This window comes from Amblyraja radiata, chromosome 10 (assembly GCF_010909765.2).
Source record: "Amblyraja radiata isolate CabotCenter1 chromosome 10, sAmbRad1.1.pri, whole genome shotgun sequence".
Classification (NCBI taxonomy): Eukaryota; Metazoa; Chordata; class Chondrichthyes; order Rajiformes; family Rajidae; genus Amblyraja; species Amblyraja radiata.
The window spans coordinates 42909739-42936341 of NC_045965.1; the positions used below are offsets into that span (position 1 = coordinate 42909739).

A 26603-nucleotide genomic window follows, 5' to 3' on the forward strand; every position below is an offset into this window, starting at 1 on the left:
GCTGAAGCAATTAACAGACTCGGAAAAATTGATGGAAGAGATGGATGGTGAAATGGAACAGATGAGCCAAGAAATACAAGGGCTGAAAAAACAACACGATACGAATTGGGAGCTAACGAATAAACTGAATGAGAAATGTCAAGATTTAGAGGCCAGGTCAAGGAGGCAAAATTTGAGAATAGTAGGAGTTAAAGAGGGTGCTGAACACGGCCTTCAAATGCGTGATTTTATTACTAATCTACTTAAAGATGTTTTCAAACTTCCAGAAAAACCAAAGATAGATCTGGCTCATCGAGTGGGTCGCTTCCAAAAACATGATAATGCTAAACCAAGGCAAATTATTGTAAAGTTCCTGGATATTTCAACTTTGGAAACTCTATTAAAGAAGATAACCTATGGAGAAAATCTTACATTTACTGATAATATCGTAAGATTCTACAGGGATTATCCTCTGGAAATTTTGGCAAAAAGACGCGAGTTTAAAAGGGCAAGCAGTATTTTATATGGACATTCTGAAGTTCGTTATGGCGTGATCTATCCAGTGAAAATGCTAATTACGTTTAATGCCAAGCAACGCTCATTCACGGACCCGGACTCTGCTTGCAAATACGCCCAGGAGATTTTAAACAAAATTCAAGGAGGAACATAGACATTTTATCTGTGGAACTTTGTTTTTTCTGTTTCAATTAAGACACTAGAACGCTTCAGATGGTTACCAGACAGGCTTCTCTGGCAACAATGTGTTGTTCAATAACAGAGGCCGAATTAAACTTCTGAACTGAAAGCACAGATGGAAGCTCAAGGTCGCAAGCTCGTCACCAAACCCCTCAGCACGGAGAACTATGAGACCGTCTCCTTTTGAAATGGCCATGATATGAGGCATCTGTTCCACACTATATGACCTATTATTTATATATATAACTAACTAACTAATTAACCACTTACGCGCAATAAACTCAACTAACTATACTATACTAACACGACTAACTATATAGCAGGAAGGATGGGGGAGGTTAGACATATATCATCTTTTTTTATTTATTTATTTATTTATTTATTTATTAGAAGTAGACATATTATAAAATGTAGTTACATATTATAGTAAAAAAAACTTTTCATATACATCAGTCATACATTATTAAAATTTTCCATTATCAATTACTTCTGCTTCTAGTGTTTTTATTTTTTATAGAAAGAGAGAAAAAGAGAGGGTAGAAAGTTACAAATAAAAAAGAAAGCAAAAAAAAAACACAACAGAAAAACAGGGGAGGTGGAATGGGTTACCTGTAATACATCAATGGAGATAGGTTCGTAGGTTATAAAGTATAGTTTTTCATCTATTCCTGAGTTCAAGTTTCAGCTGGGTCCTCGTGCTGTGCCAATCTATCCCTTCAGATAGTTAATGAATGGAGCCCAAATTTTATGGAAAAGATCTTGTTTGTCCATTAAGACAAGTCTAATTCTTTCTAAGTATAGGGTCTCCGACATTTCCGTAATCCACATTTTAATTGTGGGGGTTGTAGGGCCTTTCCAAAATTTTAATATTAATTTTTTTCCAGTTATTATACTGTAATTGAGGAAGTTTCTTTGGTTTGTTGTGAATGTTAAGCTTTGTTCTGATATTCCAAGTATTATTAACTTTGTGTCTGGGTCCAGTTTTGTATTAATAACTTCTGAAGTTATTTCAAAAATATCAGTCCAGAAATGTTTAAGTTTTATACAGTTTGCAAACGTATGTGTTAAATTAGCCTCTAAATGTAGACATTTATCACAAATAGGAGAGATTTGTGGGAAGATTCTATTTAGTTTTATTTTAGAGAAGTGTAGTCTATGTAAGACCTTGAATTGTATTAAAGTATGTCTGGCATTTAATGAACATTGATGTATTTGTTGTAAACTTTCGTCCCACATATCTTTCGTGATAGGATGACCTATTTCATTTTCCCATTTGTATCTATATGGTTCGGTCGGTGGTACCTCGTTATTTAGTAGGGTGTTATAAATATAAGCTATTAGTTTTTCAGTATTAGGATGGTTGTTCAGACATTCATCAAGAATTTCTGATTCCCTATTCCTGTAAACTTGTGTATTAGATTTAACATAATCTCTAATTTGTAGATATCTGAAGAAATTATTTGAGTGCAGTCCATAATTCTGTTGTAACTCATGAAATGAAAGAAAAGTACCTTTCCCATAAAGATGTCCTATATTTTTGATTCCATAATTTTTCCATTGTGTGAAACCTTTGTCCATAAAGGATGATTTGAATAAAGGATTATTTACAATGGGAAGGCAGAGTGGTATATTATTAAATTTTAAATCTTTTTTTATTTGTTTCCAAATTCGTATTCCACTATGTATTATGGGGTTTTCTTTATAGGTTTTTTTGTGCAGTTTTGTGGGGGCAAATATGATCGGTCCAATTTCAAAAGGTAGACAGTCTTCCTTTTCCATCCTTAGCCAATCTGGTTGTTGATCCATTTCTTCCAGCCAGAAATTCATGTTTTTAATATGGACTGCCCAAAAATAAAATAAGAAATTTGGCAAAGCCAGACCTCCATTTATCTTTGATTTACATAAATGTTTTTTACTTATTCTATGATTCTTATAATCCCAGACAAAACTTGTAACAATGGAATCGACTTTTTTGAAAAAAGTTTTTGGGATATATATCGGAATTAATTGAAGTAGGTACAGCAGTTGCGGTAAAAAAATCATTTTTATAGCATTAATTCTCCCAAGCATAGAAATGGGGAGTGTTTTCCAGTATTGAATATTCTTATGTAGTTTATTCAGTAAGGGTGGGAAATTTAGTTTAAATAAAGAGGTATGTCTTAGTTACATAGATTCCTAAGTATTTAAATTTATCTTTAACTATTTTAAAAGTGGATTGTTGTATTGTATGTAAATTGAATTTTGTTATTGGCATGATTTTTGCTTTTATTCCAATTGATTCTATATCCTGAAAACTGACCAAATTGAGTTATTAGATTTAATAGGTTTGGAATACTAGTTTCTAATTTTGTAATATATATTAGTATATCATCTGCATATAAGGAGATTTTATTCCTTGTGTCTCTAGTATTGTATCCAAATATTCCTGGATGGTTTCTAACGCTTTCTGCTAGGGGTTCGATTGCAAGAGCAAATAATAGTGGGGATAGTGAGCATCCTTGTCTACAGCCTCTAGAGAGATTAAATTTAGTTGATAACATTTTGTTTGTTAATATTCTAGCTGTTGGATTAGAATATAACAATTTAACCCATGTACAGTACTTCTCTCCTAGTTGAAATTTTTCCATCACCGAAAATAAATATGGCCATTCTACCTGGTCAAATGCTTTTTCAGCATCTAACGAGATAATTGCTAGCTCTGCGTTAGGGATTCTATTGGAGTATATAATATTAAATAATCTTCTCAGATTATAAAATGAATACCGTTTGGGGATAAACCCTGTTTGGTCGGGATGTATTAATTTGCTGATCACTAAGCTCAATCTATTAGATAGAATCTTAGTTAATATTTTCTGATCAGTATTTAATAGGGCTATAGCTCTGTATGAACCTGGGTCTTCAAGATCCTTGTCCGTTTTTGGTATAAGTATGATTGTAGATTCATTTAGAGTTTCTGGGAGTTTCTGTTGAGTATAAGCGTATTTGTACATTGTCTGTAGGCGTGGGGAAAGCAAATCATAATTTTTTTAATAAAATTCCGAATTTAGACCATCGGGTCCTGCCGACTTTCCGTTTTTTAAGGACTTTATTGATTCTTCAATGTCTTTTATCGTAATTTCAGCCCCTATCAATTCTCTCTCTTTCTGATCTAGACCCGCAAACTTACAATTCTGTAAAAATGTTTCCATTCCAGTTGATTGTTCTGTTATTTTAGATGAATACAATTTTTGGTAGTATTGTAGAAATCTATCATTAATATCTTTAGGCAGTGTTAATGTTTCTCCCTTATCTGTTCTAATTTTGTATATTGTTTTTTCCCCGTCCAATTTGCGAAGTTGACGCGCTAATAGTTTTTGTGGTTTGTCACCAAATTCAAAATTTAATTGTTTTGTATGTTGATAAAGTTTTATAACTTGGTCTGAATAAATCTTGTTTAATTTATATTTCAATACTGCAATTTTATTGTGTTTTATCGTGGATGGTGCTGCTGCATTTTCTGTGTCTAATTGCTTTATTTCCATTTCCAGTTTCTGTTGTTTGGCCCTATTCTCTTTATTAAAAAATGATTGGGAAGAAATTAATGCTCCTCGTACAAATGCTTTAAATGTTTCCCAAAGAAGGGAGGCAGAGATTTCAGGGCTATCGTTAGCCTCAAAAAACATTTTAATCTGTTTTACTAGATATTCATTACATGACTTATCTTTTAAGATTTGGGGATTAAATCTCCATTGTGACTGTGTCTCTGCCATTCCGTTTACTTTGATCATAAATGTTAATGGGGCGTGGTCTGAGATTATGATGTTATGATATTGTGAGTTATAGGTAAATGGGATAAGTTTTGAATCTACTAAAAAATAGTCTATCCTTGAGTAAGTTTTATGTACTGGTGAGTAAAATGAATATTCTCGGCCCGATGGATTTTCAATTCTCCAAACGTCCTTAATATTAGTAGTATTAATGTATGAATTTAAAAATTCACTTGATCGAAATTTTAGTTTTCTTTGAGTTGATGATCTATCCAAACAAGCATCCAAAGTACAATTTAAATCTCCACCGATTATTAAGTTTTGTTGTGTACCTTCCGGGATATTGTTAAGAATTCTCTTAAAAAACAGAGGGCTATCAAAATTTGGTCATACACATTGAGGAGAGTCACCTTTTTTAAGTATAACTCCCCTATTATTACAATATATCTGCCTTCAATGTCTTCTATCGTTGATATATGTTTAAAGGGTATACCTTTACGAATTAATATTGCAACACCTCTTGATTTATGTGAGAATGAAGAGTGGTACGCTTTAGCAATCCATTTTGCTTTCAATCTGTGTTGTGCTTCCTTTTTAAGATGTGTCTCCTGGAGAAATATTATATCTGTTTTCAATGATTTTAAATGAGCTAACACTTTGCCTCTCTTGATAGGTTCATTAATTCCCTTAACATTCCAACTACAGAATTTAATTCCCTCACCCCCAATTTTTATATTCATGTCTTGCATCTTGTGATTAAGTGGTAGAGCAGATGATTCAGCACACTCAACCCTACCTTATACTTGAACTTCAGGTAGATGAATTTTAGGTCACGTCTGTTTTCCATCCGAACATATCTCCTTAAATAAAATATGCAATTCCATTCCAAATACAAAATATAATATGATATAAGATAAAAAAGGTGATAGCAAATAGGGTTAGTAAAGTGTGGAAAGTAAAAAAGAAAAGCAACTACAACTACAATTAGTGCAGTTAGTGATAGCCACCCTAATGTGGCTAAGCATCTATGGACTTCCTTAGCTTTTGGTTTATAAAAATACTAGCTCCGTACTTTCCTTGAAAGGAAAGTTTCCAATTCGATGCATACAATTTGTGGGGGGAAAGAAATATTAATTATATTCCATTAATGGTATAATTAGTAGTCTCAAATTGAAATGTTAGTTTTGTATAATATAAACATTTATCAAAGAATAATCAAAAACGAAAACATCAGAGAGAGAGCCATCAAACATTTCTCATTATAAAATACCTGAATCATACTTTACTTATATTTCATACTTTTAATTAATTCTTAAATAATCTAAATAATCTTATTATCATTAGTTAGTGTTAGTTAATATTCTTGATTATTAATAGTTGTTAGAGGTTAGTACTAGAATGTTAGTATTATATATCCGTTGCAGGAAATATACCCAATTCTTATTGCGAATTTTAGGCAACTCTTAAATATAATAGTTTAAAGTTTAGAGTTCCATATCTTCTCTGCGAGATAGGTAGGTGTTAAGAGTTGAATATTTTTCAATCTTCGATCTTGTCCTCGACGTTCTTGGCAAATTCAAATGCTTCCGTGTGCTTGATGAAGAAGTATTCCTTCTTCTCGTAACTGACTCTCAGTGTTGCGGGGTATAACAGTCCATATCTCAGATTCTTTATGTTCTTCAGTATTCTTCTTGTTTCTGTGAACAACGCTCTTTTCTTAGCAACTTCCACAGGGTAATCTCTGAATACGCTAATCTTGTCTCCTTCATATACAAGATTTCTGCTTTTGCCAATTTTCCTCATCATGTCATCCAATACATGGTCATATTGGACCTTTACTATCATTATTCTTGGTCGGTCGCCCACCTTTGGGGGACGTCCCGGCACTCTGTGCGCTCGGGCAAGTAATGGCGCCTGATCCAGGTTCAAAATTGTTTTCAGTACTTCTGCAGCAAATTCACGGGGGTCACGAGTCCCCTCTCTGCCTTCCTGGATGCCCACGATTCTTAAGTTCTGACGCCTCTGTCGTCCCTCCAAATCTGTACATTTTTCAGTTATTTGATACAATAACTTTGATAGGCGTTGGTTCTCAGTGATGAGTTGTTTTGTAGTTGCGGTGCTTGTCTCAGCAAGTTCCTCAAGTTCTTTTACAATCTTGTAGTGTTGGTTTAATGTCAGGAGAATAGGTTCAAGTTTAGAATCAAATCTGGATTCCATCTTATTCAGTTTTTCATTTACTTCTTCAGCATTTTGAGTCATATTTCTTTCCATTTCTAATTTCCAGTCTTCAAGGACTTCGTGTACAATCTCTGTAACATCTTCTTTAATTTGTTCTATCATTTCTTTTTTAAAAGATGCTAGCTCCTCTTTAACCTCTTGAAAGTTCTGTCTAAGATTTTTAAGTTCCTCCTTAAGGAACGTTTTTAATTCTTCCATCTCAGTCTTTTTCTTCTTCTTTGAGATGTCTTCTCGGGATGCTGTTAAACCTGAGGCCGAGGCTTCAGTTGGGCCTACCTCTTTAGTCTTGCCGTTTTTTGCCTTGTGGGGGGGGGAGTATGTTGAGTCGACATACTGCCGGTGTCGCGCGCCTGATGACGTCACGGGCTTAGTGCAAAACAATCGGTCCCGTTTTCTGCAGGTAGGATCTGTCTTTTCCTCCCGTTTTTTCCACGGAGCTAGTTGGCGCGAGTCTCTCCTACTCCATAGCGCCACCGGAAGTCCGGTTAGACATATATTTCAAATACTAAATACTAATTATGAATTAACAGGTAAATGAAAAGTGTAATTATTGACGAGGTACTTTAACCCATAATTTATTTTATTTTAATCCAAATCTTCTACCTTCCCTTTTATTTTATTTTATTTTATTTTAAACTGTTCAGCGATTAACTGACCTGATATGATAATTTTGGTAACAATTAGAGGGAACCGACTAACGTTGGGTCAAATTCTAATAGGGGGATAAGGCCCAGTGCATAATCTCATCGACGGAGGTCAATTTAAAAACAAACCTAGCTACCTTAGGTGGCTTTTTTGTAATTTATCGCTTTTTTGATAAATTACATTCACTTTTTTTGTTTATTCACAATTATGTGTTGTATGACTTAATAATTTTTATGTACACTTTATTTTATGTTTTTCTCTTTCCCTTAATTATGTTTAATAGTGTCAGGAGATGTAAAACTACTGTAGAAATTATGAAGGACAACTCTGGATTCGGGATTCCGAGGTACTTGGCTGCATCACATGAATCATACAGTCTGGTAATAATAGCCAATGCAAGATAATAGTCGAATAAATATCGGAGGTCTCACCTTCTGTAGTTGGAACATCAGAGGTGCGAATGAGCGAATTAAGAGGGGTAAAATTCTGGCACAATTAAAATCATTAAATATGGATATTGCTTTCCTACAAGAGACACATCTGAAACAGCAAACTCAGATCAGATTAAGAGCAAATTGGATAGGTCAAACCTATTACTCCTCATTCACCTCTAAAGCAAGAGGCACGGCTATTATAATTCGGAAGGGTATACCTTTTAAATTAAAGAAATCTATATCTGATAAAGAGGGAAGATATGTTATAGTCACGGGAGAAATTTACAATACACCATTAACTATGATAAATATTTACGCGCCTAATTTTGATAACCCACAATTTTTTAGGAAAATAATAGATTTAATCGCAGAGCATAATTATCAAAATATAATAATGGGGGGAGATTTTAACTGTGTTATAGATCCATACTTAGATAAATCAATAAAGCTAGGGAAGCTTCTTGTTAAAACTAAGACCTGTGAATTTTTAAATACTTATATAAAAAATAATAACATAGCTGATATTTGGAGAATAGCAAATCCAAGTGGTAGGGAATACTCATTTTATTCATCAGTTCACAAAACTTATTCACGAATTGACTATTTTTTATTGGACACAAAATTAATCCCGTATACGAATAAACCATCATATCATAATAGTATTATTTCTGATCATTCACCATTGACTTTTATACTTAAAATTGAGGGAATGCCGAGTATAAAACCTTTTTGGAGATTCAATGTACATATATTAAATAACCCGCAGGGTTATGAGTATATAAAAGAACAAATAAAACTTTTTTTCGAAATAAATGACACGCCGGGTATTTCTGCACCGCTATTATGGGAAACCTTCAAGGCATATATTCGCGGTGTCATAATTTCATACCAAAGTTTTCAAAATAAGGAAAATAAAAGAGAACCTCAGCGGATAGAACAGAAAATAAAACTACTAGAACTGGACAATGCAACTGACCCAACCATAAATAAACATAATAAGATAACTTTATTGAAATATAAAGTGAATAGAATACTATCGGCTAGAGTAATAAGATTATTCCAAATTACAAAACAAGCACACTTCGAATTTGGGGATAAGCCACATAAACTACTTGCGAGGCAACTGAAGCAACGAGAAAAGGAAAAAACTATTACTAAAATTAAATCGGATAAGGGTGAGTTTTTAACACTGCCTAAGGATATTAATAAGAGGTTTGCCCAATTTTATCACAGTTTATATACATCTAAAATAAATACAGATGTAAGTAAAATCACTAATTTTTTAGATAATTGCAAGCTCCCAAAATTGGATAGTTTAGAACAAGAGTAATTAGGAGCACGGATTACTAATGAAGAAATAAAACAAATAATAAACTCACTGAAAAATGGGAAGACCCCAGGACCAGACGGTTTTAGTAATGAATTTTATAAAAGATTTCAGGAGTCAATTGTACCAAGATTATTCAATTTATACACGCAGGCCTATACTGAAAATAAACTACCAGAAACCCTAGCAGAAGCAACAATAACACTTATACCAAAAAAAAAAAAGATTTAGATGAACCGGGTTCTTATAGAGCCATTTCACTACTAAATACGGATCAGAAAATTTTAGCAAAGATTCTAGCTAGAAGGCTAAATAATTATATTAACAATTTAATAAATACGGATCAAACGAGATTTATACCCAAAAGACAATCATTTAATAATTTGAGAAGGCTTTTCAATATAATGTACTCTCATAATGAGGACAATGAAGATATTTCAGTTGTCACGCTGGATGCAGAGAAGGCATTTGATCAAGTAGGATGGCAGTATTTATACAAGGTACTCCAAAAATTCAATATGGGAGAGAATTTTATTAGATGGGTTAAACTACTTTACGATAGACCTACGGCAAGAATACTAACTAACAATACGCTATCTCCAAAATTTTACTTATAGAAACATAGAAACATAGAAATTAGGTGCAGGAGTAGGCCATTCGGCCCTTCGCGCCTGTACCGCCATTCAATATGATCATGGCTGATCATCCAACTCAGTATCCCGTACCTGCCTTCTCTCCATACCCTCTGATCCCCTTAGCCACAAGGGCCACATCTAACTCCCTCTTAAATATAGCCAATGAACTGGCCACGACTACCCTCTGTGGCAGGGAGTTCCAGAGATTCACCACTCTCTGTGTGAAAAAAGTTCTTCTCATCTCGGTTTTAAAGGATTTCCCCCTTATCCTTAAGCTGTGACCCCTTGTCCTGGACTTCCCCAACATCAGGAGCAATCTTCCTGCATCTAGCCTGTCCAACCCCTTAAGAATTTTGTAAGTTTCTATAAGATCCCCTCTCAATCTCCTAAATTCTAGAGAGTATAAACCAAGTCTATCCAGTCTTTCTTCATAAGACAGTCCTGACATCCCAGGAATCAGTCTGGTGAACCTTCTCTGCACTCCCTCTATGGCAATAATGTCCTTCCTCAGATTTGGAGACCAAAACTGTACGCAATACTCCAGGTGTGGTCTCACCAAGACCCTGTACAACTGCAGTAGAACCTCCCTGCTCCTATACTCAAATCCTTTTGCTATGAAAGCTAACATACCATTCGCTTTCTTCACTGCCTGCTGCACCTGCATGCCCACTTTCAATGACTGGTGTACCATGACACCCAGGTCTCGCTGCATCTCCCCTTTTCCTAGTCGGCCACCATTTAGATAATAGTCTGCTTTCCTGTTTTTGCCACCAAAATGGATAACCTCGCATTTATCCACATTATACTGCATCTGCCAAACATTTGCCCACTCACCCAGCCTATCCAAGTCACCTTGCAATCTCCTAGCATCCTCCTCACAGCTAACACTACCCCCCAGCTTAGTGTCATCCGCAAACTTGGAGATATTGCCTTCAATTCCCTCATCCAGATCATTAATATATATTGTAAATAGCTGGGGTCCCAGCTATTGCGGTACCCCACTAGTCACTGCCTGCCATTGTGAAAAGGACCCGTTTACTCCTACTCTTTGCTTCCTGTTTGCCAGCCAGTTCTCTATCCACATCAATACTGAACCCCCAATGCCGTGTGCTTTAAGTTTGTAAACTAATCTCTTATGTGGGACCTTGTCGAAAGCCTTCTGGAAGTCCAGATACACCACATCCACTGGTTCTCCCCTATCCACGCTACTAGTTACATCCTCGAAAAATTCTATAAGATTCGTCAGACATGATTTACCTTTCGTAAATCCATGCTGACTTTGTCCAATGATTTCACCACTTTCCAAATGTGCTGCTATCCCATCTTTAATAACTGACTCTAGCAGTTTCCCCACTACCGATGTTAGACTAACTGGTCTGTAATTCCCCGTTTTCTCTCTCCCTCCCTTCTTAAAAAGTGGGGTTACGTTTGCTACCCGCCAATCCTCAGGAACTACTCCAGAATCTAAAGAGTTTTGAAAGATTATTACTAATGCATCCACTATTTCTGGAGCTACTTCCTTAAGTACTCTGGGATGCAGCCTATCTGGCCCTGGGGATTTATCGGCCTTTAATCCATTTAATTTACCCAACACCACTTCCCGGCTAACCTGGATTTCACTCAATTCCTCCAACTCCTTTGACCCGCGGTCCCCTGCTATTTCCGGCAGATTATTTATGTCTTCCTTAGTGAAGACGGAACCAAAGTAGTTATTCAATTGGTCCGCCATATCCTTGTTCCCCATGATCAACTCACCCGTTTCTGACTGCAAGGGACCTACATTTGTTTTAACTAATCTCTTTCTTTTCACATATCTATAAAAACTTTTGCAGTCAGTTTTTATGATCCCTGCCAGTTTTCTTTCATAATCTATTTTCCCTTTCCTAATTAAGCCCTTTGTCCTCCTCTGCTGGTCTCTGAATTTCTCCCAGTCCTCCGGTATGCTGCTTTTTCTAGCTAATTTGTACGCATCATCCTTCGCTTTGATACTATCCCTGATTTCCCTTGTTATCCACGGATGCACTACCTTCCCTGATTTATTCTTTTGCCAAACTGGGATGAACAATTTTTGCAGTTCATCCATGCAGTCTTTAAATGTCTTCCATTGCATATCCACCGTCAACCCTTTTAGAATTAATTGCCAGTCAATCTTGGCCAATTCACGTCTCATACCCTCAAAGTTACCTTTCTTTAAGTTCAGAACCATTGTTTCTGAATTAACAATGTCACTCTCCATCCCAATGAAGAACTCAACCATATTATGGTCACTCTTGCCCAAGGGGGCACGTACAACAAGACTGCTAACTAACCCTTCCTCATTACTCAATACCCAGTCTAAAATAGCCTGCTCTCTCGTTGGTTCCTCTACATGTTGATTTAGATAACTATCCCGCATACATTCCAAAAAATCCTCTTCCTCAGCACCCCTGCCAATTTGATTCACCCAATCTATATGTAGATTGAAGTCACCCATTATAACGGTTTTGCCTTTGTCGCACGCATTTCTAATTTCCTGTTTGATACCATCTTCAACTTCACTACTACTGTTAGGTGGCCTGTACACAACACCCACCAGCGTTTTCTGCCCCTTAGTGTTTCGCAGCTCTACCCATACCGATTCCACATCCTGCAAACTAATGTCCTTCCTTTCCATTGCGTTAATCTCCTCTCTAATCAGCAACGCTACCCCACCTCCTTTTCCTTTCTCTCTATCCCTCCTGAATATTGAATATCCCTGGATGTTCAGCTCCCAGCCTTGGTCACCCTGGAGCCATGTCTCCGTGATCCCAACTATATCATAGTCATTAATAGCTATCTGCACATTCAACTCATCCACCTTATTACGAATGAGGGGTAATAGGCAAGGGTGTGCCTTATCACCATTGCTATTTGCCCTTATGATAGAACCATTGGCCGAAAGGATTAGAAATCACCCGAATATTCACGGATATAACACTAAGGACTCAAAGAATAAAATTTCACTATATGCTGATGATATCCTTTTATATATTACTAATACACAAACGAGTATACCCACCTTATTAACACTAATTGAGGAATTCGGCTCTTTTTCAGGATATAGAATAAATTGGAATAAAAGCGAAATTATGTCTTTAAAACCACAGGATTCGAGACACTTACTAAAATTCCCCATCAAAATTGCAACAGAAAAATTCAAGTATCTGGGTATTCATATTACGAGAGGACACAAATCATTATTTAGTGCCAATTTTATACCACTATTAAATAAACTGAATGATATGATTAAATTTTGGAAAACGCTTCCGCTCTCATTGATAGGTAGAATTAACACTATAAAAATGACTTTCTTACCACAATTAATATATTTGTTTCAAGTGATCCCAATATATATTCCAAAATATTTTTTCAAAAAACTAGATTCCACTATCACTAATTTTATATGGGATTACAGAACACATAGAATTCAACGAAAGCATTTGTGCAAATCTAAAGAAGTTGGGGGTTTATCATTACCTAACTTTATGTATTACTACTGGGCAGTGCATATTAAGAACATAATGTACTGGCTGGATAGTTCCACTCAGCAGTTGGAGTGGATAAGAATGGAGAAAGAGGAGTGCTATCCGCACGATATAGGAACGATCCTGCTCTCACCGATAAAATTGAATAGTATAATAATAATAATAATATCTTTTATTGTCATTGCACGTCAGTGCAACGAGATTTAGTGTGCAGCTCCACTGATGTACAAGAAAGGTAAATAAATACAATACATAATAAACACAATACAATATATAAGAAGAACCCAATTATTCACAATATAATAAGAATTTGGAAACAAATAAAAGTATCCTTGAAATTAAATAATTTATCAGTACTAACCCCACTATTGAACAACCCCGCATTCAAACCTTCTCTCATCGACAACACATATCAACAATGGGATAGACTGGGGATTAGGAAAGTAGGGGATATGTATGAATTGGGCAAACTGTTATCATTTCAACAATTAAAATTAAAATTAAAATTGAAGGATAATCAATATTTTAAATATATACAGGTATGTGACTTTATGAAGAAATATACACATAGATGTCAAACTATATTTTTAGACCCTTTAGAAGAAGCAATGAATATTAAGGCTGATTCAAAAAAATTAATATCATACTTTTATAATAATATATTATATAGAGAATCACCCTCAATAGAAGCACTAAGGGAAGATTGGGAACATGAGCTAATGATAAAGATCTCGAAGGATAGATGGAAAAAGTATTTGATGAATACACATAACTGTTCTATTAATGCAAGACATAATTTAATTCAATTCAAATTATTACATAGACTATATTATTCAAAAACGAGGTTGAATACATTTTATCCAAACGTCTCTCCCAGATGCGATAAATGTTTGTTTCAAAACGCTAATATAACACATTCATTTGTAGGATGTACAAAGTTGAATACATTTTGGAGTGATATATTTACAAAGCTCTTCAAGTCAAGAATAGAACCCAAAATGGAATGGATTATATTTGGAATAATAGGAGAAGATACCAATTTAAATAAAGACCAAAATGTTTTTTTTAATTATGGATTAATAATTGGAAAGAAATTGATACTTAAATTTTGGAAAAATACAACCATACCAACTGTTAAAATGTGGATTAGGAATATGATGGACATAGCACGCCTTGAAGAAATGAGACTCCGACTAATAGATAAATATGACCAATTCTTAAGGAGTTGGTCTCCTTTCATCGACTTTTTGGAATCATGTGATGCAGCGGTACTATAAGGATTGGTGATTTCAGTTCATGACGTGGATAGATTTACATCTCCGAATATAGATTTAAAAATTCTCTTTTAAGGGGCCTTCTCTTCTATTTCTACTTTCCACCTTTTTCTTTTTTCTTTTCTTTTTTTCTTTTTTATATACACACTTCACGTTTTTCTACTCTCTACCATCTATTTTTCCACTTTTTCCCCTTTCTATTGTTTTCTTTTTCTTGTCTTGCTTACTTCCTTCTCATAACATAAAACTAGAGGTTGTACATAGAATGGATTACGGTATGACATAGTTGGCACCTAAAATTAGGTGCCACTGTATTGTTTTGTACTGTATTAACTTCTAATAAAATAAACAAAAAAAACAGCCATAGAAATATAATTGGATCATACATAAACAAGTACAGAAAATTGATAGTATGTGGGTTAATCTATGTTTGATAAGGTGAATAGCCACAGGAAATTGTTTTTTGTCTAAACTATACCAGTCATTCAATATTTAATTGAAAAAATTATGCCTCTCATTATCATAATTAAGCTGTTCCAAAGGAAACAAAAACATTGCAACTCCAAAATTGTGCCGTGTCAACTATCTGGAGGTCTCAATAGAATGAGCAGAGAAAACTAGGTCAAGTACCAATCTGAAGCTACCTCTAAGCAACCTAATTTGTTACAAAAGTGGCAGTTACTCACCATCCATGTTTGCCGTACTTTCTATTTTGGGGTCTTCAGCTGTTGCCGTTTCTTCTTCATCATTGTCGTCGTCGTCATCATCATCATCATCATCATCTGCATCAGGAACCCCTTGAAGGGCATTGCCAAGCACACCCCTCTCCATTCTGCAAGAGATCATCAAATCCTTTCATAGCAAGCTTTATGGACCAAATTACAACACTACAATTTCCTACTGTAACAATCATGCTTCCAAATTAGAGGAATCCAAAGAGTTGCTCCTGTTTTCAACAAGCAAATAATTTAGAGTGCCCTCCATAATGTTTGGGACAAAGACCCTTCATTTATTTATTTGCCTCTGTACTCCACAATTTGAGATTTACAATAGAAAAATATCACACGTGGTTAAAGTGTACATTGTCAGATTTTATTAAAGGCCATTTTTATACATTTTGGTTTCACCATGTAGAAATGACAGCTGTGTTTATACGTAGTTCCCCCATTTCAGGGCACCATAATGTTTGGGACACATGGCTTCACAGGTATTTGTAATTGCTCAGGCGTGTTTAATTGCCTCCTTGATGCAGGTATAAGAGAGCTCTCAGCACCAAGTCTTTCATCCAGTCTTCCCATCACCTTTGCAAACTTTTATTGCTGCTTATCAACCAAAGTTGTGCCAATGAAAGTCAAAGAAGCCATTATGAGACTGAGAAACAAGAATAAAACTGTTAGAGACATCAGTCAAACCTTAGGCTTACCAAAATCAACTGTTTGGAACATCATTAAGAAGAAAAAGAGCACTGGTGAGCTTACTAATCGCAAAGGGACTGGCAGGCCAAGGAAGATCTCCACAGCTGATGACAGAATTCTCTCTATAATAAAGAAAAATCCCCAAACATCTGTCCAACGGATCAGAAACACTGTTCAGGTGTGGATTTGTCAATGACCACTGTCCGCAGAAGACTCCATGAACAGAAATACAGAGGCTACACTGCAAGATGCAAACCGCTGGTTAGCCGCAAAAATAGGATGGCCAGGTTACAGTTTGCCAAGAAGTACTTAAAAGAGCAACCATAGTTCTGGAAAAAGGTCTTGTGGACAGATGAGACAAAGATTAACTTATATCAGAGTAATGGCAAGAGCAAAGTATGGAGGAGAGAAGGAACATGCCCAAGATCCAAAGCATACCACCTCATCTGTGAATCACAGTGGTGGGGATGTTATAGCCTGGGCTGTATGGCTTACTTATCTTCATGGGTGATACAACTGCTGATGGTAGTAGCATAATGAATTCTGAAGTGTATATACACATCCTATCTGTTCAAGTTCAAACAAATGCCTCAAAAATCATTGGCCGGCGGTTCATTCTACAGCAAGACAATGATCTCAAATATGCTGCTAAAGCAACAAGGGAGTTTTTCAAAGCTAAAAAATTGTCAATCAGTGGCCAAGTCAATCACCCGATCTGAACCCAATTGTGCATGCCTTTTATATGCTGAAGAGAAAACTGTTAGGTACAAGCCCCCAAAACAAGCATAAGCTAAAGATGACTGCAATACAGGCCTGGCAGAGCATCACCAGAGAAGACACCCAACAACTGGTGATGTTCATGAATCGCAGACTTCAAGCAGTCATTCCATGTAAAGGATATGCACCAAAATACTAAAAATGACTACTTTCATTTACATGTGTCCCAAACCTTAAAATTGAAATTGGGGGGGTGGGAGAGAAATATGTTTTATGAGAAACTGGTGTAATTTCTACATGTTGAAACCAAAATGTATAAAAATGGCCTTCATTAAAATCTGACAATGTACACTTTAACCGCATGCGATTTTTTCTATTACAAATCTCAAATTGAGGAGTACAGAGGCAAATAAATAAATGATAGGTCTTTGTCCCAAACATTATGGAGGGCACTGTGGTTCAGATCCAAACTTTCTCATAATTGTCTTCAGGTAGTCAGCTCTTTGAAATGGAAAAGTAGACCATGTCTAACCTGGAAAGGATAGATGGACAAAAGACAGGACTAGATTGTACAAATTAATATCGGAAAAAACAGGTGAAAATTTTAAACAGGCAAAACATGGAGTGAAGACAGTATATTTTAATTGGCTATAAGTTTTATGAGAATTGAAATGAACCCTTTTTTGGTTAAATCTACTTGATACTTAGCAATGATCACATTTGTCAACCAACCTTGCTAACTCCAGAAGAGCTTTTCCATAACAAAAGTAGGCTTCTCCACATTGATCAGCTATTTCTCCATGTGCTGCACTCCTATTTTTGTATTTATATAAAAGAAAAAACAATATCACTTTCATCACAAATTGAACAGAAGTCCAAATTATAATTTTAATGAGAAAAAAATACGCTTGTGCTTGTAGGTCATAACATTAATTATCTTTTGAAATCAAACCTATTTTAAACAAACCTGTTCTGCAAATACTCAAAAACATCTTTCAAACACTGTTCAAAAGAAAAACAATATACAATAATCCAGAAAATTGCTAGTCTGGAGGCAAACCACCACATTAAGTCTTCAGGAACACCAATCAAACATTTCATTTAAACTTCACAATATCTGCGAAATGCCACAATATACTTACAATAGCCTGCATGCATCTTGAAAGGCATTGACAGCTGCTGCAAAGTCTTCCATTACCATGTGTCTTTTGCCAACTCCAAGTAACTTCATAGGTTCCACACCAACATCAGTTCTATAAAATCAGAGGTATTACTTTAGCAAACAGTTTTTGCCAGAGTTTTGCTACTTGATAGATTGAAAGATACAGCATGGTAACAGGCCCTTCAGCCAACTGAATCTATACTGACCATTCATTCACAGTAGTTCTATGTTATCCCACTTTTTGCATTCACTCCCTATACACTAGGGACAATTTGCAGAGGTCAGTTAACCCAGAAATCTGCAGGTATTTGGCAGGAAACATGCCATCACAAAGAGAACTTGTAAATTCAGTCAGCCGAGGTCAGGGTGGAATCTGGGTCTCTGACATGGTGAGGCACCAAGTGCTGTATTTGCTGCAGAAATTAGACATTTGCCATTAGATCTTCTTCTTCTGTATGGGGTGCACAGCCTAAAGTTGTAGGACAACTTGTTCTATTTGATCTTATTTGATTGACCATTCGATGACTCTGCCCAACATCAAAACAAAATGGATTTATATTTAGAGCAACTTGATTTGAACAGAATTTGTTATCAGCAGTAGCACAACAATGGACAAACCAATTCCAATTCAATGCCTTTGTTCAGAGTCTTGCCATATATTTGTGTTAATATACAACCCAAGTTCAGATATGATATTGTGCATTGGTTTGATGTAATTTTGACTGAATCAGACTCTACACAAGGGAAATCAAGAGGGAAAAAAGAGGACATGGGACAGTTTGGGCAGATAAAGCAAAAAATAATCCAAAGAGATTCTACAAGTAAATCATGAGCAAACGCATAACAAGGGAGACAATAGGGGGCTCTTAAAGACCAACAAGGTAGGCTACATATAAAAGTACAGAGTTGGAAGAGGTTTAAATGAATGTTTCTCATCTGTATTCAAGGAAGAAAAAAGTGGTTGCTAGGGAATTTGGGAAAGTTAAGTGATATGCTGGAAAGTTCACATTACAGAAGAGATGCTTGAAGTCTTAAAACTCAGCAAGATGGATACATCTCCAGGACCTGATCAAGTGCATCCCAGGACAGTGTGGGCAACTAGGGAAGAAATCAGTGCCCCAGCAGATGCATCGTCATCATTGATAACTCTGGGTGAGGTGTTGGAGGATTAGAGGATGGCTAATGTCTCATTGCTACCATAGGGAATATGATACATGAGCCCGAGAACTAGGTTCACAAACTTTCCATCAACCATCTGCAGAAACCTACCTCAGCACCAAATTGTTATGGACTTTGTGGGGTAAACTACATACTCTTTGGCTTGCACCATTGTGTTCTGATGACCTCATAACTGATTTATTGTATTGTTCTTCATACATTTGTGTTGCATTAATGTGTCAATGCAGCAGCAGGAACATTTTATTGTTCCTGATGCACACAATAAGAGCACAACATAGGATAGGCTGCAAGGAAGAGCCTGGGAACTGTAGATGTGAACAAGTCATTGGAGGAGATTGAGAGACAGGATCTACATATTTGGAAATGCAAGGACTGATTAGTGATCGTTAGCATGGTTTTGTGCTCAGGAAATAGTCTCTTAAATTGTATTTAATTTTGAAGAAATTACTAAGACTGATGACGGCAGTGTAACAATCATTGTTTCCATGGGGTTTAATAAGTCCTTTGACCAGCTAGTCTGGAAGGTTAGATCACACGGGATTTGGGATGAACATGCCAACTGGATAGAAAATGTGTTTAATGTAGAAGACTATGGGCCTAGTATAGTGTTGCTGTTCAGAGCGAGGCCTGTAACAAGTGGTATACCACAGGACTGGGTGCTGGGTCCACCATTGTTCATTATAAATATTTACAATTTACTGTAGATATGCATGCGACATGGTTAGTAAGTTTGCAAAGGTCATTAAAGTTGGTGGCATCGTGATCAATGAAAGTTATACTATTATAACAAGATATTTATCAACTGGGCCAAGGATTGGCAGAGGGAGCTTAACTCAGATAAATGCAAGGTATTACATTTTGTCAGGACAAACCAGGGCAAGCTTGCACTAGAGCCTTGGAGAGTGTTGATGCAGAGTTTTATGAAGGTAACATAGGTGGACAGGGGAAGGCACACATGCTCTGAAGATATTGAGTAAAGGAGATGGGACATTTTACAACTGTATAGGTTAGTGAGGTCACATTTACAGTACTGTATACAATTCTGGTTGACCTGCCAAAGGAGGGATGACATTAAACTGCAAACAGTGCAGAGGAGATTTGAAGATGTTTGCAATTCTGAAGGGTTTGAGCAGGAGAGACTGGGTCACTTCTTTCAACCAAGGGATAACCTTGGAGGTTTCTAAAATCATGAGGGACACAAGGGGAATTGCCAGCATCTTCCCCCAGGATAGGAAAATCTAAAACTACTGGGCACAAGGTTAAGGAAAGAGGGGAAAGATTTAAAAGGGATCTACGAGACGACTTTTCCCAAAGGGTGGTGGGTATATGGAACAAGCCGCCAGAGAAAATGGTAGAGGCGGGTACGACACTCAAAACAAATTGGACAGATGCATGGATACGAAAGGTTTGGAGGGATATGGGATAGATAGGCACAAGCAAGTGGAACCTGCTCATTTGGCAACCATGTCCGCATAGACAGTCAAGCTAAAAGGCCAGATTCCTATCTTCATAGCTCTATGACTTTAGATGGAAAAAAGGTCAGCATTGAATTCTCTACCCTTTCTTGATCTGCATCTCAATGTCAGGAGGCAAACTGTGCACTTGCGATTACTACAAACCCACCAATTCCCACAGCTACCTAGACAACACCGTTTCCCATCCTGTCTCTTGAAAGCACACCATCAGTTTCTCTCAGATTTTCCATCTCTGCTGTATCTGTTGCAGAGTAGGTCTTCCAATCCAGGACAGATGTCCTTTTTAGTAAACAGCTTTCTTCTCAGTCCCACCTTTCCTCCACTGTGGTCAATGGTGCCTCCACATCTGCCCTCACCCTGCCTCTTCCACCAGCCTTCACATCATTCAACGTTTCTACTAACCAAAACATTCCCATCTTCCCCCCTCTCCAACCCTTGCTGCAGGGACCACTGACTCCCTGGATTGCTTAATGGCCCTGTCCCACTGTACGAGTTCATTCAAGAGCTCTCCCGATTTAAAAAAAAAAAATCAAGCTCGTGGTAAGCACGGAGAATGAGCGTGGTGGGTATGTCGGAGCTCGGGGATGTCTCTTAGCGGCTCGTAACGTTAAAGACAGGTACTCGGGAAATGCGGTAAGCTCGGGAAGACTCTAAGATTTTTCAACATGTTAAAATGTTCACAAGAGCCCCGAGTACCGACGAGCAGCCATTACCGTAAATCTCCGAGTTCGAATCAGGGCAAACTCAGGAGAACTCTTTGAATGAACTCGTACAGTGGGACAGGGCTTTAACCCTCCCTGGGCACTTTCCCCTGCAACCAGAAGAGGTGCAACACCAGTTCCTACATCTGTTCTCAATCACCATCCACGGACCTAAATAACTCTACCAGATGAGGCAGATTCTCACACACCTCCTGTAAGTCATAAGTGATAGGAACAGAATTAGGCCATTCAGCATATGAAGTCTACTCCGATATTCAATCATGGCTGATCTAACTCTCCCCCTCAATCCCATTATCCAGCCTTCTCCCCATAACCCTGACACCCGTACTAATCAAGAATCTATCACTGCCTTAAAAAATATCCATTGACTTGGCCTCCATAACTTTTGAGGCCTGGTGTTAGTGCATGAGGTACTCTCTGTACATCAACAAGACAAATGAAGAGCAGACAACTGCTTGACAGAGCACACGTTCTGTCTCCAATATGGCCACCTTGAGCTCCTGATTGCAAGCCGTTTAAACCCCCTTCCCAGCCCAACCAGTCGGTCCTTTGCCTCCACACTGCTAGGGCAATCCCAAACAAACCAGAGGGACAGCACCTTATATTCAACTTTGGTAGTCTACAACCCAACAGCATGAGCATTCATTTCTAATTTCAGGAACCCTGGTCCCCCTATCCAGCTTCTTTCCCACCCACTACATCTACCCATCACTCACATACACCTCCCGATGAGTCCCCTCTTCCATTGCCCATCCACCTCCTTTATTGGTTCCACACTCCACTTTCCCTTCCCATCAGAATCCATCATACACAGCCCCTTCTGCAAATCCTCATAACAAGGCCAACATACTATTTGCCTTCATAACTGTTTGCTGCAGCAGGCTTTCTACAATGTGTTAGGTCACTCGTGTCTCTGAATAGCAACATTACCCACTTAATATAGAAAATACTCTACTTCTGTTTTATGCACCCAAGTGAACAATGTTGCATTGTTTTCTGCTCGTCCAGCTTGACTTGCCTTGAAAGTCCCTACTCTGAGTTTCGTACCAGCAGCAAACTAGAATATCACATTTCATCCCCTGCCAAATCAGCGATATACATTGTAAACACCTGGGGCCCTAAGCACCTGTAGTAACTCAACTAATACCAGACTGCCTACCTGGAGATATATTTATTCTTACTATGCTTTGTCCAATAACCAATTACCAATCCACATCAGTAAATTGGCCTCAACTGCATGGCTTGTTGACTGTCCTGTATCAGTTGTTATAAAATGCATATGAAAATCTAAATACACCAATCAACTGATTTCTCCTTATCTTTTCTACTAGACAACACAAAGGAACTTTGATTAATCAATCACGATTTTCCTTTCAAATCCTGGTACATATTCTGGTCAATCTTATCAAGGTGCTTTGTTATGACATTGTTCATGATAGTTTTAGCATTTTCCCTCTAACAATAAGGCCAACAGGTTCTTAATTTTATCATTCCTTTTCACATAGGTCACATTTGAAACTTTATAGACTACAGAAAACAGATAATTCATCACCCATTCACTCCAGTTCTATGTTACTGCATTCTCATCCACTCCCTACACACTCTTGGCAATTTACAAAGTCCAATTAACTACCAACCCACATGTCTTTATGATAGTGAAGGAAATCAGATCACCCGAAAGAAACGCAGTGACAGGGAGAACATGCAAACTCCACTGATCGCTCCCACGGCCAGGACCATACCTGCGTTTCCAGTGCTGATAGACAGCAACACTACCAGCTGCACCACTGTGCTGCCTTTAGAGCACTGGTTCAAAAGAGCTCTTTCTTCTCTGGCCCAAATACTCATGTCCGTACCCCTACACTTTAGTGGACATCTCACCAGGCTGCATACTGCTGTGCCAAGGACCTGACACAGGACTCAGAAATGCATAGGGAACTACAGATGCTGGTTTAAACCTAAGATAGACACAAAGAGCTAGAGTAACTCAGTGGGTCAGACATCACCTCTGGAGAAAATGATTAGGTGACATTTCGGGTCGAGACCTTTCTTCAGACTCATTATGGCCAGCAAGATGAATGCAGACCACGGATGGGAAATGACAGCAGCTGCTCCATGTTTTGACTAAGTGCTCAAATGTCATAGTTCACCATTACCTCTGGCTATACCTGATGGAAGCTGCATAACTCCCCCCTCTTGGAGATTTTTTTCCTATGGTAACAACTGCTGCATACAGTTCTAGCCACACAATCGAAAAAATGACATCAAAAAAGATGCAAAGATTGGGATATCACCAGGTTTAGAAAATTATAGTCATGAAACCATGGCTGGAATTTTTCCTTTGGAAAGGGGGATTCTCAGGGGATAATATAAATGCGTAGAACATTATAAAGGCCTAGTTCCCTTTGCAAAGAAATCCTGTTCAATAAATGTTGACTAGGACAGTTTGCCCACTGACCCACACAAAGATTCATGGAATGGGAGGCAATATTCTGAAAGCAGACCTTTATCTAGGCTTCTTGATACTGTACTTCAAAAAAGTCACCTTGCAGTTATCAAGTACCAATGGGATTCAGTTATTTTGTTCATCTTTGGACCAAGACTATGACAAGTGAAGCAAAATGCTACTGACAAGGTCAGAGCCAGTCGAAGACAATGAACAGACCTTTCCATTTGGCACAGACATGTTTGGCCTCCCTTTAGGCCATTAATGTCTATGATTCAGGTCATTTAGTTTTCCATTTGGCCATCACTTTCTGAGGACAATCCAGAACAGAGTAGAAATTAGTGCCTCAATGCCCAACACTACTACTGCTATTTGTCTGGCTTAAAACCAAGTGAAAGCAAAAGCTGGCATTCATATATCCAAGCCATATCCCATGAATTACATTGTTTGCCCTTGCATTAAACAGCAGTTGACCCCAATTAAAATGTTGTAAACACCCTAAATTATAATTCTTCATCAACAGTGAAGCAGGAAGCATAAGATGCGTTTGCATGTCAGGTTCCAAAATTCATGTGGTCCTTAAACCACTAACCTAGGGAATATACACACACACATATTACATATATGTCCAGCAAACATAACCCAATACAACCTCAAGTATCAAAGCTGCAATAATGTGAAAACATTTCCAGGCAACTATATTCTGGTTTAAGTACAATGATATTTGGACATTGTGATCAAAAGTATAATCTCTACCCAATCCCATTGTAGCAGCAATGACAAAACTGCAAAGCCACAAATCCTTGTGAATATACGAGGGTGCTGTTCAAAGCTTAATTGAATTCCACGATGTGACAGGTCAGAAACGACAATACTGTCACTCACTCAGAGGCAACCAACCAGACTTACAGCGTGCTCAGCTGCCATTTTCCCGGCAAGCTGTACAAAAGCAAACTTTTAAACCCGAATTCTAACAATTCTTTCGATCAAGATTAGTGTTTGGAAGATTCAACATAGATTGCCCGAAACAAACTTCTGCAAAGCCAATACACATCTTGATTCAAGAAATCAGACAGGAAGTGTTTTGTAAACACCATAGCCTAAAGTAGCAAGAAGAGGGACAGGCACAGTAAAGTGGGGACGTTCAATGCGGCAAAAGAGCAATGTGTTGGAAGGAACTGCAGACGTTGTTTTACACCGATGACAGACACAAAATACTGGAGTAACTCAGCGGGACAGGCAGCTGAAGAAGGGTCTCGACCCGAAACGTCACCCATTCCTTCTCTCCCAGAGATGCTTGCTGCCTGCCCCGCTGTGTTACTCCAGCATTTTTATGTCTTTATCTAGAGAGCAGAAGCGTTACATTCGCGGTAGTTGCAGTTGTTACTCCGGGCTCGTGATCCGGGCTCGTTCTAAATTGTAACAAGAGACAAGGGATTGGAAGGCGGCGGCGGCGGCGGGCGCGCGGGAAGAAGTGTGGGGAGCGCGCGCACATGCACGGAGCAGCGGCTACTTGCTGCTCCCCCTCCCCGCATCACTCACCCCTCGCCGCTGCCTGCTATGCTCGACGTGGAAGCGCTCGGTTCCTGATCCGCCATTTCAAGCGCTCCTTTCAGGATCGTATTTACTTTCCAGCTACAAATTAGAAATAAATTGTCCGCAGAGGCCGAGCGGGAGAAATTAAAACGCGGAGCCGACAAACGACTCCTAATACCTGCACTAGTTTCCTAACCAGCTCGGTTTAAAATATGGCAGCGAAAAACAGGGTTCTTGTTCCCGCTTTTTATTTACCCCCACTACGCATCACTTCCGTCAACCTTTAACCTCGGCGCAACTGGCGGGAAATTTAACCTAAACCGATTGGCGTTTATTTGGGCAAAGTAAATTGTTGGTATAACGTGTAGTCGAAAGCAAGGGTGATCGGCCTCTGCGTAACACGTTGCTTTCGTTTAATAGGGTTGCTGTAATGATGGCGAGACTCCATGAAAATGACAATTAGATGGTTACGTGTAGATCTATCTATGTGCTTAGAAGTGGGTGAGGGAGAAATCAATTACTGGCTCGTAAAATAAAACACGACTAGAAATGTTTCATACATAATGTTTCATGCGTGGCAGATGCAGGAAAAATGTGAGGTTATCCACTTTGGTGGCAAAAACAGGAAGCCAGATTATTATCTAAATGGTGTCAAATTGGGACAAGGGGAAGTACAACGGATCTGGGGGGGTGTCCTTGTTTATCATTCACTGAAAGTAAGCATGCAGGTACAGCAGGCAGTGAAGAAAGCGAATGGCATGTTGGCTTTCATAACAAGATAAGTTGAGTATAGCAGCAAAGAGGTCCTTCTCCAGTTGTACAGGGCCCTAGTGAGACCACCCCTGGAGTATTATATGCAGTTTTGGTCTCCAAATTTGAGGATGGACATTCTAGCTATAGGGAGGTTGCAAGAAAGGTCACTGGGTCATAGGGCTCGACGCACGGAGCTGCTAAATCCAACTGGAAGACATCCGTCACTTCCGGTATATGTTATTAATGCTAGAAACGCGTACTTTCCTACCTGATAAAAACTGCCAAAATGTTGAATTTTTGCGCTGAAAACAATTGTGGAAGTCGGGGTAAGTGTGAGAGACATGTACCCAACTTTAGAATTCCAAACGTGAAGCGAAATGAAGGTATAGAGAAGCGAGAACTGAAGGGACTACAGCAGCTAAAGTGCTTGGTAAACATTGAAAATATTGGGAATTATCATGTTTGCTCACTGCATTTCATCAAGAAAGGCATTATTTGTGTTTTTTCTTGATTCCTTTGGTATCAAAAAATTCTCAGAAGTGATCAATCTGGCTGTAAATTTTTCTTCAGATGCGTTTTCATTTTGTATGTAAAAACCCACGAGAACCATGGGCGATTTAAAAAAAATTACAGCCAGATTTATCACTTCTGAAACTTTTTAGATGCCAAAGGAATCAAGAAAAAACACAAATAATGCCTTACTGTTGATGAAATGCAGTGA

The 26603-nt window shown here is 37.9% G+C and overlaps 1 protein-coding gene across 2 annotated transcripts in view; it reads right to left on the reverse strand.

Moving 5' to 3' along the window:
- LOC116977849 (nuclear autoantigenic sperm protein) overlaps positions 1-25404 on the reverse strand; it is a 35974-nt gene extending 10570 nt beyond the window's left edge. For both annotated transcript variants that reach the window (XM_033028684.1, XM_033028683.1), the window contains exons 1-4: positions 25136-25404; positions 17752-17862; positions 17342-17422; positions 15164-15309 (exon numbers count right to left, since the gene is read on the reverse strand). In XM_033028684.1, the coding sequence (XP_032884575.1) occupies positions 15164-15309; positions 17342-17422; positions 17752-17862; positions 25136-25191 (394 nt within the window). In that variant the 5' untranslated portion in view covers positions 25192-25404. The remainder of the gene's footprint in view (positions 1-15163; positions 15310-17341; positions 17423-17751; positions 17863-25135) is intronic.
- Positions 25405-26603: the final 1199 nt, after the last annotated feature.